Below are 22,306 nucleotides of genomic sequence, written 5' to 3'. Positions count from 1 at the left end.
ATGATAGTAGACAGGAAGAGAACTCCCATTTCAAATTTCTTTTTTTATTCTAAATAAAAACCACACTTTGTGCTCAACAATGGAATATAAAAGAATCAGATGTACAATGATTTTAGACATCTATTTGGGGAAAAAAGTTTACAAAATATACAAAACTTTACAGCAATAGATAGTAAACTTAAATATTAGGAGGTCAGTACTTATTAATTTAATGGAAGGAGTTAGACATCAACTCGTATCTGTTTCATAGAAGACTTTAGCTATTCAAGGTGAGGGGCGGGCAAGTGGATTGGACGGGGAAGGGTTATAAAGAAACGTCAAAATCGAGAGTTTCATTTTCATTCTGATGTTAAGCTTAATAACCACATTGAAACTAATGCTGTGCACCCTGCCTCCTGACACATTTGGTGCAGGACTTAGGGAAAAGGGTCCCAGATGGGCAGAGACCACTCCATAGAGCCCACTCCCCTACCAACAAATTCAGCGTCCATCTAGAAAGAAGTTTAAATTTGGGAAGTTGAGTAGTCTGGGGCCTGGTGAAGGGGGCACAGCAGGAGGCCAGAGGAGAAAGAAAATTCAACAGTAGCAAAAACCTGTCTAGGAAAAAGATATTTAAGCCCAAAGGTTTGGCCTGGAGACAAACGAGTACTCACAGATCAGAAAAGAAGGATGTCAAAAAACCTTTTACCCATCTCCTTGTTCTTACAAGTCACCTGGGCCTGACCCCATACCACCTCCTTTCTTCCTAACTAGCCACAGACTATGGGAACTCCACGGAGTCATAAAATTTAGGACCAAATACTAAGATTTAGCAGAGCTTCCCAGCAGGTGCTGTGGCATCAGTGCAGTGGGCCACTGGAGTGCCAGGATATTAATTTCTGCCTCTGGCCACATGGAGCCTTTGCTGTTTAACCCCAGGTGCCACACAAGTATTACCATTTTCCCTTCAGAAAACAAGTTGGGAATGGCCTCATATTTGGTTTGATGCTCTATGATCACTGTCTTGAAATTCTTAATAATTTGTGAATAAGAGGGCTCCACAAATGATGTGGCTGGTCCTGAGTACATACTGAGAAAAAGGGAGAAGAGGGCATTCAAGGCTCAAACAGAACTTCAGAGGAACACAGAAGACAGTAGTAAACTGGGCTCCAGGAGAAAGGCAGCAACAATATCAAACGAACAGAAAGTCAAAACAACTAAAAATGCGAAATAAAATGAATACCTTCTACCAGGTACCCCAGGGTGCCCTCTGCCGAAATGTAGTGTTTCAAGTAAAACCATTCAGAAGGGGGGGAGCTAGAGGCAGAGGAAGCAGACATGACTTGGTGGGGGTGAGGAATGGGGAAATTCAGGTGTGAATATAGGGGTCTAGTCAACAAGTCTCATGAGCTACTGATCCTACGACATATCTGACTGGGACCAACTGAGCCACCCTGATCAACCACCTAGCCCCAGGGCGATCAGGAAGTGCAGTTTTTTGTTTTATGTTTCAAGGGCAAAGTTTCAAGGATCTGTTTTTGGTTTACTGGCAAAAAGGGAAAACTTCACAGTTTCAGTTTAAGTACACAGACCATCCAGCATCCATGATGCCCTCTGCTAAGGAAAACGATTTCTCCAGCGCATTTATCCACTTTCAGCCACTTGGATGGTTCCAGTAATTACTGCCTCTCTCACACCAGCATTTCAAAAATCAGTCCTCACCAACAGTCTGGGAGGGATTGCTCATGCTTGAAAATGTAGCAGACTCTTGATTGTAGTCTGTTACACATCTCCTTTGTAAATTCTAATGGTCAGTGTCAGAAAGGGAGCCAGTCAGTAATGAAGAGTCTCAACACTGCTTTCCTGATGAGAATGTCCTGAGGGGACACTGAATAAGCTGGGTTTAGATGGTCTAAGGTGGACCTTTAAACTGGCCACTATACAAGTCCCTTCATCTAATAGTCACCCCATCAGAGAGCCATGCACTCTGACTCTGCGGCTTTATCAGTTCAGGGCTGGGGAGAAGCAGCAGGTCCAACAGGTATGGAGCTTTGGTTTGTCTGACGTCTCAATATAAATAAGGACAGGAGGCTTCCAAACTGTGCAAAAAGGTCCTTCATGTCACTTGTTCCCTTCAAGCCCATCCCCAATCTATTCCATCACAGGATGGGAGGGGGATGAAAGGCCTGGAATTAAACTGGTCCAAACTTTCTAGAACATATACCCATGGCCTAAAGGCTTCACTGGTTTAATTATGCTAGAGACAATCTGGGGAATAAAAGAATTTGCTTAAGGGCTTGACATGTCCTCCCTTAGTTATACCCCTGGTTCTCCAAATCTCTGGTCAAGACTGTTCTCTGGAATATGGCTACTTGCTGTGGAGAAACTCATTTTCCTAAAATCTCTTACACAAAAGAGATGCTGGATAATAGGTATACAAAAACAAAAATAAATAAATATTAATGTCCAAAAAGGCTTTGCAAGTTAATGGAAACCACTTGCTTGTGAAACATCCCGGGGTGCTGTGGAATCCCACCAGGGGCAGTGTCAGGGCTGAGGCCAGGGCTCACCTGAGCAGGGTGAGGTAGTATGAGCTCCTGAGGTGACACCGCGAAAGTATGCAAGATCGAGGGCCCTCTCCCTCAAGGCTTCTTTGGGCAAAACCCCTTAGAAAACCAAGTAAGAGTAGAGCTAACCAGCTGCATGGGCTGGGTGGGCACACTCTGCAGCCACCCAGGGAGGGCCTGAACCAGCTGCCATCCAACGGCGCCCCCTGGAGGTGACAGCAACGACAGCTCAGGATAAATTCCAGCAGGTCAAAGGTGAGCTGCCAAAGCTCCCTCACTGTTAGCACAAAGTAAACGGGTTACCCGACTAACACAGTCAGAACGCACACCTGCTACACACCACCAGCTACCCAGGTCCCTTTAATCCCGAAGGGCTCAGGGTCTACCACTCCACTACCTCATGGAGTCTGCTTATCTACACCACGGGCCAAACACTTCCGGGTGGGAGACCAGATATAAATTAAGGCAAGGCTGCTGCTGTCAGAGACATCCCCACCTTTCCACCAGGACACTCACGGCCAACAGGAGTAGCCACAACAGAAATGACTATATCAAAGTGGTTCCTTATCCTCTCAGCCCCACAGGCCAGACACCCCGGCCCATGACTCCATAAAATCATGTTTCTTTGGAAATGAGGAGAAAAGAGAAACCTTTCTTGTCCATCCAGATTGCCACTTCCAGTAGCACCACAGAGCACCCCTTCTGGCTGGCAGGGATTCAACCCAAAGCTTTCTGACCTAAATAGAAAGCTCTGTCCCCAGTGTGAATCTAGCTGCCAAAAGATTTTCACTGTCCAATCCGCAGATTAGGGCCATAAAGTAAGCAGACACCTACATCCCTGATAACCCAGCTGAGGGCTGGAACCTGAGGGGACTGCCCTGCTGACCTGTCTTTTCTGAACAACTGCATTCCCACAATCTTCCTCAAAGCTGGTCATCCCAGTTGGAGGCCTGGCAGTACCACCCAGAGTGAAAAGCTCCCTTCACCTCCTCTGTTCAGTGAGGCTGTTGGTTGGATTCTTAGCAGCATAAAACCTATCAGTAAACTACAACTAGAGAGGCTGGGGAAGGGATCTAGTTGATACCAACTGCTTGACTAGATCCCCAAATCAGCCTCAAAAGAACGAAAAACGCAGCCCTTCATGGGCAAGAACAGGTATGGAGGTAAATGTGACAGGGCTGTTGCTTCTCAAAAACAGTAACAGCTTATGTGCTATTTCTTCTTTCTTCTTTAAACACAAACACAGAACAGAATTCCTACCAAGGCAAAATTATAACTTCAGCTGAGGAGGGATCAACAGCCTTTAGAAATCAACATCCTGGCCGCTGCTTGGGTTGTCCTCCTGGCTCTGCAGGACCCAGTCAACTGTCTGGGTTCTTTTCTGCCTCTTTGGAATGGATGATGTACATGAAGGTCTGCTCGATGGTGAAGTCGGGTGGGAGGCTGCCTTTGTGCACACCGACATGCTTGCTCATCAGGTTCAGGGTGGAACTGTAGTGTCCACAGACTGTGCAGCGGTACATGAGGGCCCCCGAGTGTGTCTTCAGGTGGCATTTGATGGTTGAGCGGCCTCGGAAGAACTTGTGGCACACCTTACACTGGTATGGCTTCTCGCCCGTGTGGATCCGTCGGTGGTAGTTGAATTCACTTGTGTGGGCAAATCTTTTGCCACAAACCTTGCAGCTATACTTGCTATTCCCAGGTTGGCCCTGCAGTGCCAGCTCTTCACTCAGAAACTCCTCTGCTGGCAGCTTCCGCTTCTGGAGAGCGGGGTGCTGTAGCCCAAAACCAGGCCGTGCGTCAAGGCCACTGTTACATTTGTGCTGGCTGACGTGGTAGCGATAGGCAGCCTCTGACTTGAAACTCTGGCTGCACAAGTGGCAGTGGAAGAGGGCGTCTTCCAGGTTTTGGTGCACAGCCATGTGCTTCTCTAGAAGATGCCAGTCCACAAAGCTGTTGGCACAGACAGAGCAGGAGAAGACTGAAATGCCGAGATGGGACAGCGTGTGCCACATGAGGCTGCAGAGGTTAAGGTGACGCTGGTCGCAGACACTGCAAGCCTGGCCCTTCAAGTTCAGATGGTCAAGGATGTGGCCCCGGACCACATGAAAATCTTTGGCCAGTGCTTTCCCACAGGCAGCACATTTCAGCTCTGGGGATGCTGCCCCTGAAAAGAGACCCAGCTTCCCTGGCAGAGGATCATTGGGGTGGACAATGATGTTGTTCTCAAATATTCCATCCCGTCGGTGAAGGGTCAGCTGCCACTGGGTAAAGAACTTAGTTTCACACATGTCGCAGGAGAAAAGGAAAATACCAATGTGGGACAGGACATGGGTTACCCGAGAGTTTCGGTCCTGGAAGTGGGTCTCGCAGACCTTGCAGTTGCCCGTCAGCAGGTCCACATGGTCCCGAGCATGCTGCCGGATCAGTTGAATGTTGGGCTCTAGAACTTTCTTGCATACCTGGCAGGGCATGGCCTTATTCTCCCGATTGTCACTCTCTCCAAAAGTCAGTTCATCCTCACTGTCATCACTTAGCTCAATCACCTCCTCAGCTGTGCCGATATCCTCAGCAGGGTCTTCAAACTGCAAGTCATCATCCCCAAGGTCCTCCATCTGGAGCTCATCCATCTGCCCAAAGCCTGGATCTTTGGAGTGCTCACTATTGCTCAGACAGGAGTTGGTCCCAATGGTAATGTCTACTGCATTGTCAGGGGTGAGGAAGCTGTTTTTACTGAAGTCTCCATTGCTTTGAACTTTGTATGGCTGGCAGGAGCTCGTGCTCGTTTGGATGCCCATGCTGACAGTGCCTAGGACTGGCTGGCTCATCATGCTAGGAATGGACGTGAAGGGAGCAGGGGTATCATGGTCTTCTGTCTTTGGTGGTGGTGGTGGTGGTTGTGGCAAAGGCAGGCTATGGTTAGCGTCACTGGCAACATTCCTCTCTTCCTCTTTATAGCTTCCTCCTGCATCACTGGGCAACACATAGTTTCTATCAGCACCAAAGTGGTCCCCACCACCTCTGAGTTCTCCAAGGGGATGGGCAGGTTCTGCCAAAGGACCACTCAGGGTACTAGGGTGACTCTCACTGGTGCTGGTCAGGGGCTTGGCCCTGGCAGTGCTCTCCAGGTCAGGAAAGGTAGAGTGACAGGCCTGAAGGAGGTCCTCCATACCCAGACGCTCAGCCACCTCATAGATGACCCCAACATTGATCAGGTCTGTAAAGAGCTCTGATGTGTAGACAAAGCTCAGAACCTTCTCAAAGTTGGCAGGGGTGATGAAGTCCACCACATAGGTCCTGGCAGCATCAAGCCCAGTATTCAGGAAGAGGTTCTGGAAGTAGCCAGCTGCGCAGGCCAGCACAGCCTTGTGGGCCGGGAAGGAGCGGCTCCCCACCACAATGGTGACGTCGCACATGGTCTCCGAGAGCCGGCACTTGTTGAGTTCCTTCAGCAGGTTGTTGGGGTGGTTGGTGCTTTGCAGTTTGATCCTCATGCCCATCTTAGCAGCTCCTATGAAATTATCTCCTTATCAGCACGGTTAATCTGTGGACAGCAAGAGAAAAAGATGGATGGCCAAACACATCTGTGCCAAAGAGAGGCTATGCAGGAGAAAATACCACCACTCCCAACTCCTCCAAGCCCTGGGTGGGAATCAGGAGTAAATGGGCATGGAGAGTTCCTCCATTATGACAAGGCAATGGCATCTCCCCCTAGGGAGTTATAACAAAAAACAAAAGGACTGACGACAATCTGACAGCTTGGTCTTAAGCTAGTGCCTAGAAGTGAGCCAGAGGCACTCCCTCAGACACAATCTTTCACTTCATTACCAGAGCCACTGGATCAAATTTTTCTCCTATTAATTTCCTCCTAAATACAAGCTTCCCTAATTCATTGAGCATATTCTTTTCCCTCACGATGCTAAATGCCATACACATGCTTGAACACAACTATCAAAACTCCATTAGCTACTGAGGAACAGTAAGGGGGTTCCATCTTTTAGCTTTGTCATTGCTGCGTCTTCAGCCTCTCAATAAATCTCTAAATAAATCTCACATTCTTGAATCCCCATCTCTCTCTGCCTATACTACGTACTTGCTCTCTGGCCTTTCGATAACACAGAGCCACACCAGATACTGGTTTATCACAGTCCCTGTATTCTGTGAAGTTAAAACACTCAGAATGCACAGTAAAGCAAAGTAAAACACAACTGTGGTAGCATTTAATATCACTTTAATATGATGTATTCTTTTTTGCCACCCTTTTCGGGATCTATGCTTTGTTGGCCCTGTGCTAACAGATTCACTTGCTGCCGCAAGAAAGACTTCTAATTATACAGTTAAGACTCCTAGAGGCTAGTTCATTACCACTTTCTGCCCTTTCTGACTCTTGCACGACTAAAGAAGAGCTACTTGCATCCCTGTTCAGTGTCACAACTCTGCGCAACACAGCCCCTTTCTCCATCTCTCCAGATTCTACCAACAACTCCCAACTTTTTCTGGGGCCCAGGAAGTGTCTGAGTATTGTGGGGTACCGGCCAAGCATCTCCCACGCCCTGGTGGCCACCCCCGAAGGATCCGCAGGTCGGAGGCCTGGGCAGCCGCAGTGGAGGGCGGGAGAGGGGCAGGCTGGGAACTTCCGAGAAGGACACCCCAACAATCCCGGGGAGCGGCGGTCTCCCCTCCGGAAAGTCGCATCTGGGAGGGAAGGGCACGGGATCGGCTGGGGCGCTCCCTCTGGGGGGCACCGCGCGCCTCGGTCCTTCCACAAACAGCGTGGGGGCTCACCCGGAGGGGTCACGGGGCTGAATATGGGGCCAAGGAAGGGACGGCGGGGCCGGCCGGGGTCGACGCGTGGGCAGGGAGGATGGGGCCGGCCGAGGGGAGATAGCAGGAGGGACCCCAGCAAGAGCAAGAGAAATGCCGAGCCGGGGGTCGGGCCTCGGCCAGGGGCAGCCCTCTGCCCGGCCGCGCTTACCCGGCTCCGCGGGGCCCCGAGCACCATCGCCGCCGCCGCCTCACACAAAGGCCCTGGCCCGCCGTGCCCGGCCCGACGAGGAGGCGGCGCCGCCGGCCGCGGCCAGACTCTCCATCCGCCGCGCGGCTCGCCACGCCGGCCCGGGCCACCCCCGCCGCCCGGCCCGCAGCGCCCCCCGCCGTCCCGGAGGAGGCAGCGCCCCCCGCCGCCGGGCCGCAGCGCCCCCCGCCGCCCGGGAGGAGGCAGCGCCCCCACACGGCGGGGCCGGGGCCAGGACCCGCGAGCGGTGCAGGGGCTTCCAAGACCCCAGGCCTGGCGTTTTCCAAGCGATGATTCACTGTGTGGGGGACCTGGTGCCTAAAGAGTGAAAAACCCTATGGAAACCCTCATTGCTTCCCCTGTTCTATGTTCACAGTTTCTAAAGCCTCTCCTCAGAACATCTGCTATGGGCATTTTACAAAAAGTTGTAAGATTGTTTGATTACTGTTTAAACACGTACTTTGAATGAAGATACCCCCCTTCCCCCAAAACAGACTTTGTGTGAGCAACATGGCTGTTTATTTACCTGAGTACAGGTAGGCTGAGGCCGAAAAGGGCGTTAGCGAAGGGCAGTGGGATAGGAATTGGTTTTATAGGTTTGGGGTGGGCAGTGGAAAGTTACGGAGTAAGATTAGTTACAGTGGTGGGGGTAGGGGCAAGGATTATACATTACTGTAAGTTCAGTTTCAATGGCGGGTGGGGTAAGAGTAGTTAAGATGGTAGGGTGGGGTGAGGAGGACTATTACATTATCATAATAACAGTTAAGATGGCAGGGTAGGATGAGCCATCTTAACTGGGGGAAGCTCCGCTGGGCTATTAGGGATAATGGCGAACCCAGTGGGGTTGGGCGATGATCAGCCAAGGCAAGTAGGACTTCAGACTTTCTTGGTCCGGACTTGCACATGGAGGCCTGACAATTACTATATATCTCCTCCACTAGGCTGTGGGCTTCCTGGAGGCAGGCATCTGTGGCTTTGCACATGGCCGCATCTCCACACTGATTCCTACCACACTTCCTGGCACAAGAAGTGCTTAATACATTAAGCTTGTTTGAATAAATGAAGGCACACTTAAGGGCTAGACCACTACTACCAGACCCTTCTGATAATCCACTGCTGTCCCTCCTTCCACCTGTCAGGTCTCCATGTGCAAGCCTGGACCCAGAAAGTCTGAAGTCCTGCCTGCCCTGGCTAATCATCCCTCACCCGCTGCCTGCATTCATTATTATCCCTAATCACCCGCCCAGCGGAGCTTCCCCCAAGGAACCTCTCACCCCACCCTGCCATCTTAACTGTTCTTACGATAATGTGAATACTCCTCACCCCACTCTACCATCTCAACTTTTACTCTTTCGCCTTACCCCACCCGCCATTGTAACTGAACTTATGTAGTGTACACTCCTTGCCCTAACCCCACCACTGTAACTGATCTTACTCTGTAACACTCCCACCCCACCCCAAAAAATTGCCCCAACCTATAAAACCAATTCCCAACCTTACCCCCTTCGCCTGCCGTTTCTTGGATTTGGCCCACTTGCACCCAAGCGAGAAATAAAACAGCCTTGTCGCCCACACAAAGCCTGTTTGAAAGATGTCTTTATTAAATGTGTTGAATATTCGGTACTATTGGACATGAATAACACCACCTAGAGGGCTAAATGAAAGAAGTCACCAGATCTCACTGTATTTTGGTACTCAGGCTTGTTTCCTGAAGCCTGCCCTCCCCAACTCTGTGGAATTTGATCACTCTTCCTTCCCACCCTTCTTCCAAATCATCTTCTCAAATGCTCCTGCCCAAGAATTGTCATCAAACCAAAAACACCTACTCTGCCTGCCCCACCCACCGTCACCAAAGACGTTAGAAGTCTTGATCATGTCACCCTCCCTCCACAGAACAGAGGAAGCGGTTAGGCTCCAAGACCCTTCGGTTTCATCCTCTCTCCCATCCCATCCCAGCCACTGCCTGAGAGTAGCCTGCATTAAGCACAAACTCCCAGGACAGGTGCATGGAAGGGTTCAGTAATTTCCTGATGGATAAGTGGAAAGGAAGTGACACACTGAATGTCACAACGGATCTAAGCTAGTTTGGCCATTCAACAATTGTCCGTTCTCTTGATGAATTTGGGAGATTGTGTGTTCTCCTTTTTACAACCTCACTAACTGGTGGTAGATTATACTGAAAGCAAGCACTATACCAAATGCTGCCAAACATGAAGCATTTGTTAGCCAGGAGACACAAAAGCAGCCATATGATGGTTCTTATACTTTGGGAATGAGAAATCTCACTTTGCCATCTAGTGAAAGGGTCACTTGGAGGCCGACACAATGTTTCAATGGCAGGCCCAGCTCCCACAGTTGTGCAAGGTGACTGAGTCTCCCTAAAGTAGAATATCACACAACTGGCAGACCCAGACCCCAGCATGACTCTGGAGACCTAGGGCTGCTGGGCTTGCAAGGCCTGGGCCTGTTCACTCTTTCTAACCAACTGTCCCAGCCATCTCTGGGGTGTTGACACTGTGACATGGTAATTGCCCCATAAGCTGCACACCTCGACCATACCTTGGCTTTCCGTTGAAACTGCTCTCTGTAACCCTAATGTGACAGGCAAGCAGTCCAAACCCACGCCATCCTGGCCCCTTCGACTTGTAATAAGTAACTAAGGTTTGTAATTTCCACCCTGCCCAGACAATGTGTAAACTAACGCTTTATCTTAACTTCTGTAAACCACTTAAGTAACAATCGGAATGTCCGAAGCCCCTCGCGCTCACCCCTGCCCAGGAGGTGGTTTACGGGCATAAAAGGTCTTGACACCCTCCTTTTGGGGCCACAGGTTAGAGAGAGGCAAGTCCTCCGTGGCAGCCGATTTTGTGCTCGCTGGGTTACAACAACAGCAATAAACTTCACATGCAAACAAAGCACCCAAATGGTGTAGGTGAAAGTATATACCACTTATTCTGAAGTCTTTTTAAAGTAAATCACCATATAGTCACAATAACACACATATACAAAGTTAAATGGAGAAGAAAGGGCCAGGAATTTAGTCAAGGTCTTATTGACCAGATCTCTTTAGACATCAACCATTTTACAACAGAAAGGGGACGGTCAGGATCCCTTCACACATTCTTCAAGTAGAAAAACAGGAATATAACTTAACATTTGTCTTCGTTTTTTTTCTGGAGTTCCCAGTACTGCAATTTTTGTCAGTCCCACTAGAGAGCAATCTTTCTACATTTTTGTTCCTGCTTGCAAAGCAATAGTCTCATCAGCCTATGTGCCTAACTCCCACCAAGTCTGAGCAGAACCAACTCTTGCACCTTTCAGGATCCGAAGAAAGCCCCTAGACTCTGCAAAAGTGTCCTCAATGTTAAGCCCTACAGATAGATAATTTTGAAAAGTCAAATTGATGACTCACTGGAGAAAGTATTGACCCCAATAAACTTCACATGTTCTGGTGTGGAGGCATTCTTTGACCTCTGGCTATAAAGCTGACATAAGTAATGCTGGGGTGAGTATTCCCTCCTTTCTCCACCCCCCACTGTACAGCTGTCATTCCAAAGTGGCCCCAAGTCAGGCTCTGGGAAGATAGAACTTTCACTGGAATGAAAGGACTATAGGAAGTGGCCTTTGGCTCTGTGGCCCTGTCCTTACACTGCCTAGAGAAATCCACGTGTGGATGTTGTATCAGTGCAATTCAGGGGCATAACCAAGGCCTTTGTACCAGGCGAAAAATAAGGAGCCTGAGGATTTCACGGGCTGTTCCATTAGGGTACAGAACCTTCTTTGTGATGATAGGCTGATAGTAGATCTCAGCTTAATAAATGACACCCATACCCATGCATACCACATGTAAGTGCCTTACACATTCTGGGGACTGTCAGGTCAGAGCTGCAGGGGCTGGTAACAGGCACATTAGAGAAGAGTCAGAGATAAATGTTTTCCCCTTTATGATAACTAAGGCAGACAGTTAATGCTGAAGGTATCTGCTCCTCTCTTTCTTGGTCTCATTAGTAACTTCCCTGTCCACACCCCATCCTAGCTGGATCAAGTTCTGTTTGCTCATCCACAGCCCTGCTAGACTGTAAACTCTGTGTATGAGTCATCATTTCATCCGCAGGATCTGTCACAGAACCCAGACTTGGCATTTGGAGACAGAAAAATGGTATAGTGTTATAGATTCCTCCTCTGTGGCTAGGTCTCTGAACAGCCTTTATCTCCCCCGCCTCTAATTAAGTCCAGTCAGATTCAGGAATGCACGCCTCCCAGGCCCATCCTAGTAATTCAAGTCATTCTGAATGTTTTGTCTTTATCTAAAACTGGTCTGCGAATATCTTTGTGTTAGAAACCATCTTCCGAGCCAGGCATGGTGGCTCATGCCTGTAATCCCAGCACTTTGGGAGGCCAAGGTGGACGGATCACGAGGTCAGGAGATCGAGACCGTCTTGGCCAATATGGTGAAATCCCGTCTTAGAAAAAAAGAAAAGAAACCATCTTCCAAATTCACATATTTATTATTTTAATCACTAAATAAATCTGATACTCATCATGCAAAGCACTGTGTAAGGCACTGTTCAGGAAATAGATGTTTATAGAAAGATATGTGAAGATGTTTACATTTAAATATGAAGGTGTGTTATAATATGTATGTGTGCATTTACCGTGTAGCTGGAAGTCAAGGAACAGAAAACCCACTAACCAAACAAGTAAACACACATATCACATCATTCATATGCAAAAATCCTTTATTGTTGAGGAGTAGAGAGACGTTATATTCTTCACTTCAGGACTCTAAGGGGCTCTACAGTCAATGTCCATTAGGATTGGGGATATTCACTATGTAGTTTCCACGCCAGGATCAGGTGGAAAAGATGGGGAAGGAGTCAAATCACAAGAATGCTACAAGAATGGGGAAGAAAAAGGGCAATAGGAGCATGTGCACCTGGGGATTGGGGCAGAGAGACAGGTCTTCCTGATGTAGTCCAAGGGTCCAAAAGCGGAGTGCTGAGGACCAAAAAAAAAAAAAAAAAAAAAACCAAAATCATCTCTTATGTCCTATAAAAAACTTCCACTGAACACCTGCTAGGGCAGCAGGAGAGAAGGGAAGGGGCATCTGGGAGAGACAAAAGAACAAGAGTCTTGACCCTCAGCCTCCCCTCCAGCCTTTGGGCCTGAGGATGGAACTCTTCTAGCAGCAGGTGCTTGCACCTTCCCAGCTGCCATATTTACATTACTATACACACCTGTGTGCATGGCCAGTGGGGCCCATGTGAACCAAAAATGTAGAACCAAGTTCATGCCATCCTAGCACCCCCATGAGCCAAACAGACACACAGTCCCATCCAAGGTGCCCTATTATGAATGCTCCCCTCCTCTTCCTAGAAACCTCCCAGAGGAAGGACAGGCCCAGGAAGACTTCCTTTTTCAGCAGTTTCACATGAATGAAATCAGATGACACAATGATCTGTGTTGATCCATCTCATCTCATCTTTAAATGCCAGCTCCCAGAAACCTTATGTCCTATTCTGCCTGCCACCTAACAGGTTGAGAATGCTCCCTCAGTGGTAAGATTATGAAGGCTGCAATTATGGGTCCCTCTGAAAGAGCCTGGATTCACAAGCGAGCACTGAAAGTAGATTTCCACAATGCACCTGTTTTTGCCATTTATATGAAATACTATGGCAAAATTGCACTGTAATTATCTTTACGGCCAGTGCATAACGCTGGAGGAGAGTATGTCATCCAGATATAGCTGCTCATGTAATTATCTGGCCGTGGGTAGGACTGAAATAACCATCTAATGAGAGCAAAATGATACGGTAAGTACCATGTAATCAGCGAGTTACAGTTATTATAGCTCTTTGTGCCCTCTCACCCAACACTAAATGGGGGGCCAGACCCAGTCTCTGGTCCCAGGAAGTCATGAATAGGCAGCATCATCAAGTGCCAACTCCTTGGGTCTCAGGCGTGCCACCTTGAGACCAATGAGTATGTGTAATGGGGACACAGGGAGAAAGGCAGGAGGCTCTCCATGATTATGAGGCTTCCCAATCCCTCTCCCTCTTCTTTTCGCTTCCCCCGCCCCACTTCTTTAGAAGCTAGTGAAAAGAAAGCCATTCATTGGTGGAGCTGTTATTGCTGTGTGTGGGAAGACGGTGTCAAGGCGGAAGGTTCATGTTTTGACTAGACACTTCCCCAGGGGACTCTCACACTTGCATACCAAGTGAGGAATCTGTCAGCCCACTCAGGCCTGGGGTCCAGACAGAACCAGTCAGGGGAAACATTAGGACATCCCCCACACCTCCCAAACTGGGACAATCATCAGAAAATTGGCACGCAGCACTGTGCACCAGGCACTGTTCTGAACACTTTACCTATACTCAATCCTCAAAACCACAACCTTGCGAGATACTATGATCACTTTCATTTTTCAGATGAGAAAACTGAGGCACAGAAGGGTTATGTAACTTGGCCAAAGGGAAACAGATAAAGAGTGACAGATCCAGGATTCACATGCAGGCCATGTTCTTATTCATTATGTCAAAAAGAGAGAGAGATTAAGATATGATTTCCAGCTACTCCCTATTAGATTTCAGAGTTCCTTGAATTTCTTCCTGAGTCATCCTTGTGTATGACTACCCTCTGGACCTGGTAACCCAGGATTCTGAGTGATCTAAAAGGCTCAGCCTGTCTGGGAAGCAATGCTTGCCTGTGAATTGGTTGTGGTATTTGTAATTATCAGATAATAATCTCTCCATCTTTTTTGCACAGATCACAAAAGAATGAAGTCCAAACAGAAGTTGCCATCTAGGAAGCTCCTCTCTCTTCATCTCCCAACCCTCACTCCTGCTCAAAGCTGAAGTCCATGATCCAGGGCGAAAGAGAGGAAAGATGGGGAGATGTGCATGCACGCACATGTGTCTGCGTTTGACTGACAGTGTGCTGGGCACTGGCAGTGTATTTCAGGGCAAATCTATGAGCTTTAATGCCTGTAGCAGGGGAGGAAATGCACAGCTGGCAACCCCCACACCTCCCTCCCCAGTCCCCTCTCCCCTCTCTAACAAACAGTCCTTACCTCATTTTGCACTGGGGGGATACTTGAGGGTACCGAAGCTAGGGATACTCTCTTGATTCCCATCAGTAGGAGAGTCTAGGGTAAAGTGAACACTGTAAGTAAGAGGCATCTTTCTCATCGTCAGCCTAACCCAACGGCAAAGGGCTGGCTATGAAGGGCAGCATTCAAAGACAGAGTTGGAAGACTGGGGGGAAGCAGAGTCTCCCTGTCCTTCTTCCCAGCTGCAGCAAGACTACCTTATAAAGGTACTCCCTCCTCTTCTCCCAGGGAAGTCTTGCCTGTGAATCCAAGCTGATTGGGATGAAGGGGCTGAGGAACCCTCACTGAAGCTAAGAAAGGTCCTGTCTTTCCCTCTGGTGACAAATATGAGGCATGTGACTTCTATCATATACTCTGCTCATACCCTAAACCCTTCCAATGTGCCCCCACACACTCCTACCTGGCTGGACGTTCCTCTTGCCCATAAGTCCCACAAACAAGTCCTGCATGTTACCTGTAGAAAAGGGCCAACATTGTCAGCAGTGATGATGAGAAAGTGTTGCATTTACTTCCCCAGACATGGGTCAGCACTTCCAGACTTCTGGTCTCTGTTCCTTTTTCTTGTCAAAGCATGACTCCTCACATTAGCAAGTGCCTCCCCTAACCACTCTCTCTGCCCACCTTTCCCTCCTCCACATTTCAAGAATTTTCTGCTCTAGCAGGTGCTTGGCTTGGAATCTTCAGGGCCACCAAGAGATCCTCTTGTTTCCCAATGACCAGCAGAGGGAGAGTCCACCATGCCCCTCACACTGGCTTCCTCCTAGTTCCTGATAGCCTCTCCTTTTCAGGAAAGGTTGGCTGAGCAGTGGCAGCTGGGATATTGTTTGTATCAGGTGAGAAGGAACTGGACAAAATGGCCCCTCAGCCCGATGCCGAGGTCCTACAGCAAGTTTGTCTCAGGCAAGTGGTCATCAAAGATAGGGAGAGGGAAGAGGCTACTCACGTTTCCGGGGAAGTGCTGTTTCTGATCCCCTGGAATCTGTGAAACCAAGAACAAGTGTCTAAATGGGGAGTGAAGTTGGAAAGTGAGGAGAGGGGGGTTCGGATCACACCGTCACTGATTCACTAGACTATCCCCCATCTCCCTCCCAGCTGAAAGGGTCTACCAGGCCTTTCAACCTCAGAATCCTGCCCCTCACTCCCCTCTCTCCCGAAGGCAGCCTCCTACCCAAGATAGCCTGGCTCAGGGCTACAAGCAGTTCCTCCAGAGAGAAGGAGTGGATTTCGTAGAGTCTCTGGACCAGCTGGTAGAGATTCATGTTCTTCTACAGAAAAGACAAAGAGGGCTAAGGCAGGAGGCTCCCACCTGGATTCACTCATCCTTTTCCCACAAGAAACTGCCTCTTCCTGAACCCATCCAGAATTCGACACCCTATTTCTTTCAGAATTTCCTCTGCTTCACACTGGACGAGAAGTAGGCGCTCCAGGAGTGACCTGTGGACCAACAGCAACACCAGCCCTGCATGGGGCCTGTTAGAAATGCAGGCTCTTGGTCCTGCCCCAGAACTCCTGAGACAGAATCTGCATTTTAAGCAGCCCCCCAGGTGATTCACATGCATGGTGAGGTTTGAGGTACACATTTGCACCTGTGATTCCCCCACTCTGCACAATGTCCACGGATGTTTCTCTCCCTGTTTCCCACTGTCTCTTTATTCTCCATGGCTTTCTGCCTCTAGCTTTCTTCCCTCTCCTTTTTCAGCCCTGGGTCTAGAATTCCAGGAAGGCAATGTGCTCAGAAGGCACCCCTTCTTCTTCCCACAACTGAACCCCAAATTCTAGAGCTGTTGCCCAGCAGGGCTCTTGATTGTCCCTGTGATTTTTTTGTTAGCAACTTGGGCACAGCAGGGTGGTGGGCACATACCACACAGCCAGTTAATTGCAACTACAGAGAGACAATAATAATGATCATGGCTGGAGAGTCTCACCTCAAATCTCAAGTCTTGGCAGTGCCTCTCTTTCCAGAACCCAGGCATCCTTGGGCTGAGGTGCACACACGCAAGTGCATTTACACAGAACACGCCCCCCACACATACCAACCCAGTTGCCTAGGCACACATGCATACTACCCTCATCCTGCCCCAATTTCCCTCATTCTCACAGACTCTCAGGGAGAAGGGGTGGGATGGAAATCCTTCTCTTTCATTGACCAAGAGGGGCAGAGGGGACATCTCATTGGCTAAGGTCCTACAGCAAGTTTGTCTCAGAAGAACTCAGATACTCTATCCTGGGCTGGAATTTTGTGGCTCCAAATGGTGTCCAGCCCATACGTGGTACTCCCTGGGTGTTTTCTGAGTGGTTCTGGTCTTTTGGATATGGCACAACTCTTGCCACCTGCAAGGCTGCCCTGGCAATATCTCCCTTGGCCCAGCATGTGGCTATCAGGCAGCCACTTTCCCAAATTGTTGAATACTCTGCCTACCTCCTGTAATGAGATGCTAAACAGATTTGAGCTGAAAAGGAGGCAGTTAAACTTCACACATTGAATTTGTAATAAGTCCCACCTGTGATCATCTTAAAAGCATTTATACCGATGTAATTGCTGTCATTTCAAAACCTTGAAAAGGCTTCCTCCCTATCCTCCCCCATACACCCTACCCTGACAATTCCTATTCTTTTTCATAGAGGAACTGTGGACATTGAGGGTCAACCTGTTTTTTTTGCTGTTGTTGTTTTCCTATCCTGACTAAGCAGAGGATAGAGGTGGGCAAGGGAGAGGAGAGAAGAAGGAAGGAGTTGGGATCTTAGAAGCACCTGAGGTTACTGGGGGTAGATGAGCAAAAGATAAGGGGGTTTATTTGCATTTTGAAAATAAAACAATACACATAACCGATAGGTAAAATAGCACACAAATGACCACTTGGGAAAGAAATTCTGACTGTTTCATACCATCCACAAAATAAAAGGGATCTGTCCCCTGCAAAGGAACCTGAGGTAGACCACAGAGAGCCTTAGACCACCCTAGCTCACCCCTCATAGTCCCAGCCAATCACCAAGTCTCCCATCAATCAACCCACCAAACAACATATTTGTAGGGCACCTTTTATGTACAAGGTGTCAAAGACATGAAGAGATACAGAGACACAAACACACCTGGAAACAGTGGGAACATGAGAGGACCAGAAAAGCAAAGAAATCCAAAGGGAGGCAAAATGCCCTCTGATGGATAACCCACCCACCCCAGCTTCCTCACTACAGCTGTCCGGACAGAGTCCCAGGTTCCTGTGATGTCCCCAGTACTCTGCCGGGGGGCACTTACCTTGTTGTGACCCCCTCGAGAAGCCACCTCCTTCTGTGACTCATTACAGATGGCCCCAAAGCTCTGAGCTAGGCTGAAGGCCAGGATGGCTGTGAATAGCAGCGTGATCCTCATGGTGCCTGGGAGAGCAAAGGGACAGGACTCAGGTAAGGGGGAGAAGAGGAGGATATAGCCTGGGTGAAGACACAAGAGACATTCATTACCAGCAGCTTGGTTTGACCCTGCTTCCCCAGCCCCCAGCTCCGTTGTCCAAGCCCTGGTCTGGAGAGAGGATGGAAAGTATCTCTGAGAAGGGGTTACAGCCCTTGGGCTTAGTTTCCCTCCTCCCACATCAGACATCTCCACAGGAGATGAGCAATGGTATAGTGATGCCAGGGGGACTCTAGCTCCCAAGGAAGATGATAGATTTATAGGACATGGGCTGGTGGTCTGTTTCCCTAGTCAGCTGGAGGAGGAATCCTGGATGCTATTCTCCAGTACTAGATAACCCCAAGACTTAGGCAAAAACTTTCTGGCATGAAAGAGTTAGTCTGTAGCCACAGGCACCAAACACTAACCAGCTCTCGGCCCTACAGGTACTTTCGGCTCACCTTCCCAGTCCCCTGCTCCCCTATCAAAGGCTGCCATTTCCTTTATTCCCTCCTGACGCTGGCTCCTGTTCCCTGGTGCCAACTCCAGTCCATCCAGCATTCTCCCACTTACCTACCTGTGGACCAGCTCTGTGCCTGGGGCTGGATGATCTGGCAGGATCAGGGAGCTGGCTGGGAGCTCTGCCTGCTCCCCTCACACACTGGTGCTGCCTGTGCTGCTGCAGAGACAAACCGAGTGGAGGGGATCTGGGAAGGCGGCAGTCACTCAGTCCCAGCTCCCTGATAAACGCTCTGGGAGGGTCTAGGGGAGCTGAGGGGAGGGGCTGAGAGTCACCAATCCCTGGGTGGCTGGAGAGGAGGTGGGGAGGCTGGTAGGGGGAGAAGGATGCAGACAGCAGCCACACACCCAGACACACACATACTCCACAGAGCCAGCCAGGAGCCCATTTCCTAACAACGCTGTGTATGGTTTGTGTACACTTTGACACTGTTGGGGCTTAGAGGACAATACCCCAAAATGAAGCCCTCAACAGCAGCCTCAGAAGTAGTGTTTCTCTGACCCTCTCCTGTCTTCTTGTCACTCAGTTCCATTCTTTTCAAACGCCAGCTATAAAAACCAGAACCCCTTTTCCCCAAAGCCAGCCATAAAACCTAAAATTACTCTATGTAAAAACTGGCCATAAGAAATTATCTGACAGGCCTGGGTGTGGTGGCTCACAACTGTAATCTCAACACTTTGGGAAGCTGAGGCAGGAGGATCACAAGGTCAGGAGATTGAGACCATCCTGGCTAACACGATGAAATCCTGTCTCCACTAAAAATACAAAAATTAGCTGAGCGTGGTGGCACATGCCTGTAGTCCCAGCTACTCGGGAGGCTGAGGCAGGAGAATTGCTTGAACTCGGAAGGCAGAGGTTGCAGTGAGCAGAGATCTCACCACTGCACTCCAGCCAGGGTGACATAGTGAGACTCTGTCTCAAAAAAAAAAAAAAAAAAAAAAAAATCTGACCTATATTATTTGACTTAAGTCATAAGACCTCAGTTCTTCCTGACACCTTACACTAAAATTAACCCCAGATGGATTAAAGACTTAAACATAAGACCTGGCACGATAAAAACCCTAGAAGGAAATCTAGGCAAAACTATCCAGGACATAGGAGTAGGCAAGGACTTCATCAACAAAACACCAAAAGCATTGGCAACAAAAGCCAAAATAGACAAATGGGACTTAATCAAACTCCACAGCTTCTGCACGGCAAAAGAAACAGTCACTAGAGTGAATCGGCAACCAACAGAATGGGAAAAAATTTTTGCAGTTTACCCATCTGACAAAGGGCTGATATCCAGAATTTACAAAGAACTCAAACAGATTTACAGGAAAAAAACAAACAAGCCCATTCAAAAGTGGGCAAAGGATATGAACAGACACTTTACGAAAGAAGACATATATGAGGCCAACAATCATATGAAAAAATGCTCATCGTCACTGGTCATCAGAGAGATGCAAATCAAAACCACATTGAGATACCATCTCACGCCAGTTAGAATGGCGATCATTAAAAAATCTGGAGACAACAGATGCTGGAGAGGATGTGGAGAAAAAGGAACACTTTTATACTGTTGGTGGGAGTGTAAATTAGTTCAACCACTGTGGAAGACAGTGTGGCGATTCCTCAAGGCCTTAGAAATAGAAATTCCATTTGACCCAGCAATCCCATTACTGGGATTGTTCTCCAGATTCATCCATGATCTATATTCATCCATCATCCATGATCATCACCCAAAGGACTATAAATCATTCTACTATAAGGACACATGGACACGAATGTTTATTGCAGCACTGTTTACAATAGCAAAGACCTGGAATCAACCCAAATGCCCATTGATGATAGACTGGATTGGGAAAATGTGGCACATCTACACCATGGAATATTATGCAGCAATCAGAAACGATGAGTTCGTGTCGTTTGTAGGGACATGGATGAATCTGGAGAACATCATTCTCAGCAAACTGACACAAGAACAGAAAATGAAACACCGCATATTCTCACTCATAGGCGGGTGATGAAAAATGAGAACACATGGTCACAGAGAGGGGAGTACTAAACACTGGGGTCTATTATGGGGGAAAGGGGAGGGCCAGTGGGAGGGGGAGGTGGGGAGGGATAGCCTGGGGAGAAACACCAAATGTGGGTGAAGGGGTGAAAGCAAACAGAACACACTGCCATGTGTGTACCTATGCAACTGTATTGCATGCTTTGCACATGTACCCCAAAACCTAAAATGCAATAAAAAAATAAGAAAAAAAAGACCTCAGTTCCAGAGAGGGTCCTGCCCTACACCCAGAAGGAAGGAATGAGAGAGGCCAGGAGGAATCTCACTCAACAGACAGGCCTTGCTGGGTTTCCCCATTCACTCTGTTAACATTAGATCTTGCCCTTTCTGTCCGGTCATATTTCTACACAGCTGTCCATACTTTGTAAAACATAAACACAAAAAGAGACAATTTTCCCTATATCTTCAGAGCTTCATTCTAAAGGCTCTCATTCATATTAAATAAATCTGTATACCTTTTCCCCTATTAATCTGCTTCATGTCAGTGATTTTTACTGAAACTTTAGGGGGCCAAGACCACAGTTTGGCATCACAAATAAGATCACCAAAGTTACTGTGCTTTTCTGGAAGCCGCAGAGAAGGAAATACAGGAATTTGACAGGCCAGCAGAAGAGTAAGAATTTCCTGCCAGACTCCCAGTTTTCCTCTCTCTTTCTGTGGACTCTGGATGAGTGGACAGTAGAAATCATTGTTTCCCTTGTCCTTTCCAAATGTAAGATTAACGAGAGAACAGATTTTTTGTGTGACTAACCTTGGTATAGTGACGCTGATATATTTTTTGGTATTTTTTGCTATGAATATTCATGCTGTTTGACCCCGTTCGTTTCAGAAATAGCCTTTTTGTTGTCACAGTTTTCCTTTGTCTTTGCCTTTTGGTGTTCTGTCATAAGGAGGGGTACCCTAGGGGAGAACAGGCCTGCAACCCACTCTTTGAGTAGGCCCTGCAAACCTGTCAGTTTTGTGGTTCTGGTTAGACTGACTTCTGTTACAACAAACTTTGCTGCCGGTCCCTGAAATAAAAACAGGGTGAGGTTTCCCTCTTGTCTTGTTTTATGTCCTCGAGAGCATGACGACTAGATGGGGCTATTCCTGCTTGGTCTCCACCATCCAAAGGATGTGATTTTTCGGATACCATCACAGCCTGTATGAAAAGATTGGGAACCCAAGACGTCTTTTATTTATTTATTAAGAAGGGGTTTCACCGTATTGGTCAGGCTGGTCTCAAACTCCTGACCTCAGGTCATCTGCCCACCTCAGCCTCCCAAAGTGCTGGGATTACAGGTGTGAGCCACCGCGCCTGGCTCCAAGACATCTTTTCAAACATTCTGAGCTCTTAGGGGAGTGTCGTCTTACAAGGTCTCATCCCTACTAGGCTTCTGTCTTCTTTGACATAAAGAAGCCTTTTGATTAAGTCACTATCAGAATTAAATACCCCATTAAAAATTCTATTGTCAATGGCCAAAAGATAAATCCTTTAGACTAAAATTTGTAAATTTTTAAAAAACACTTATTCTTAACAATTGATAGAAAGATCAAATTAAATGGATACATAATAGTGTCATAGCTATCCTTAAAAATTCTCGATTAAATTAAAGTACAAAACTCAGACCTAAAACAATTATATGCTAACTGCCCACTTTGGATTCCATACAAAATTAACAACAGAGGCTGCTCCAT

The 22,306-nt window shown here is 48.0% G+C and overlaps 2 protein-coding genes across 6 annotated transcripts; both read right to left on the bottom strand.

Moving 5' to 3' along the window:
• Positions 1-28: 28 nt before the first annotated feature.
• On the bottom strand, positions 29-7,663 carry ZBTB39 (zinc finger and BTB domain containing 39). Its single transcript, XM_002752623.6, has 2 exons — positions 7,522-7,663; positions 29-6,090 (listed from the first exon to the last, which is right to left on the bottom strand). The coding sequence occupies exon 2, from the start codon at positions 6,044-6,046 to the stop codon at positions 3,908-3,910; it is 2,139 nt and encodes a 712-aa protein (XP_002752669.1). The 5' UTR covers positions 6,047-6,090; positions 7,522-7,663; the 3' UTR covers positions 29-3,907.
• A 4,621-nt stretch (positions 7,664-12,284) lies between these two features.
• Positions 12,285-18,770, bottom strand: TAC3 (tachykinin precursor 3). 5 transcript variants are annotated; one of them, XM_035256357.3, is made up of 7 exons: positions 18,627-18,770; positions 17,925-18,097; positions 15,837-15,933; positions 15,612-15,647; positions 15,069-15,122; positions 14,630-14,704; positions 12,285-12,558 (listed from the first exon to the last, which is right to left on the bottom strand). In XM_035256357.3, the coding sequence occupies exons 2-6, from the start codon at positions 18,036-18,038 to the stop codon at positions 14,631-14,633; spliced, it is 375 nt and encodes a 124-aa protein (XP_035112248.1). In that variant the 5' UTR covers positions 18,039-18,097; positions 18,627-18,770; the 3' UTR covers positions 12,285-12,558; position 14,630. The 5 variants fall into 5 exon arrangements, with proteins under 5 accessions (XP_035112248.1, XP_009002297.1, XP_035112247.1 ...); XM_009004049.5 differs by having other exon boundaries at positions 17,925-18,043; XM_035256356.3 differs by having other exon boundaries at positions 18,631-18,770.
• Between the last annotated feature and the right edge of the window lie 3,536 nt (positions 18,771-22,306).

Source organism: Callithrix jacchus, chromosome 9, assembly GCF_049354715.1.
Source record: "Callithrix jacchus isolate 240 chromosome 9, calJac240_pri, whole genome shotgun sequence".
Lineage (NCBI taxonomy): Eukaryota > Metazoa > Chordata > Mammalia > Primates > Cebidae > Callithrix > Callithrix jacchus.
This window is presented reverse-complemented; position numbering and strand designations above follow the sequence as displayed.

Excerpts from the sequence above, each read along its gene's own strand:
- ZBTB39 (XM_002752623.6), bottom strand. The coding sequence starts at position 6,046 with ATGGGCATGAGGATCAAACTGCAAAGCACCAACCACCCCAACAACCTG.
- TAC3 (XM_035256357.3), bottom strand. The coding sequence starts at position 18,038 with ATGAGGATCACGCTGCTATTCACAGCCATCCTGGCCTTCAGCCTAGCT. Across the intron at positions 15,934-17,924 it reads CTCGAGGGGGTCACAACAAG|AAGAACATGAATCTCTACCA; the intron begins GTAAGTGCCCCC and ends TCTTTTCTGTAG. Across the intron at positions 14,705-15,068 it reads CAAGAGGAACGTCCAGCCAG|ACTCTCCTACTGATGGGAAT; the intron begins GTAGGAGTGTGT and ends ACTTTACCCTAG.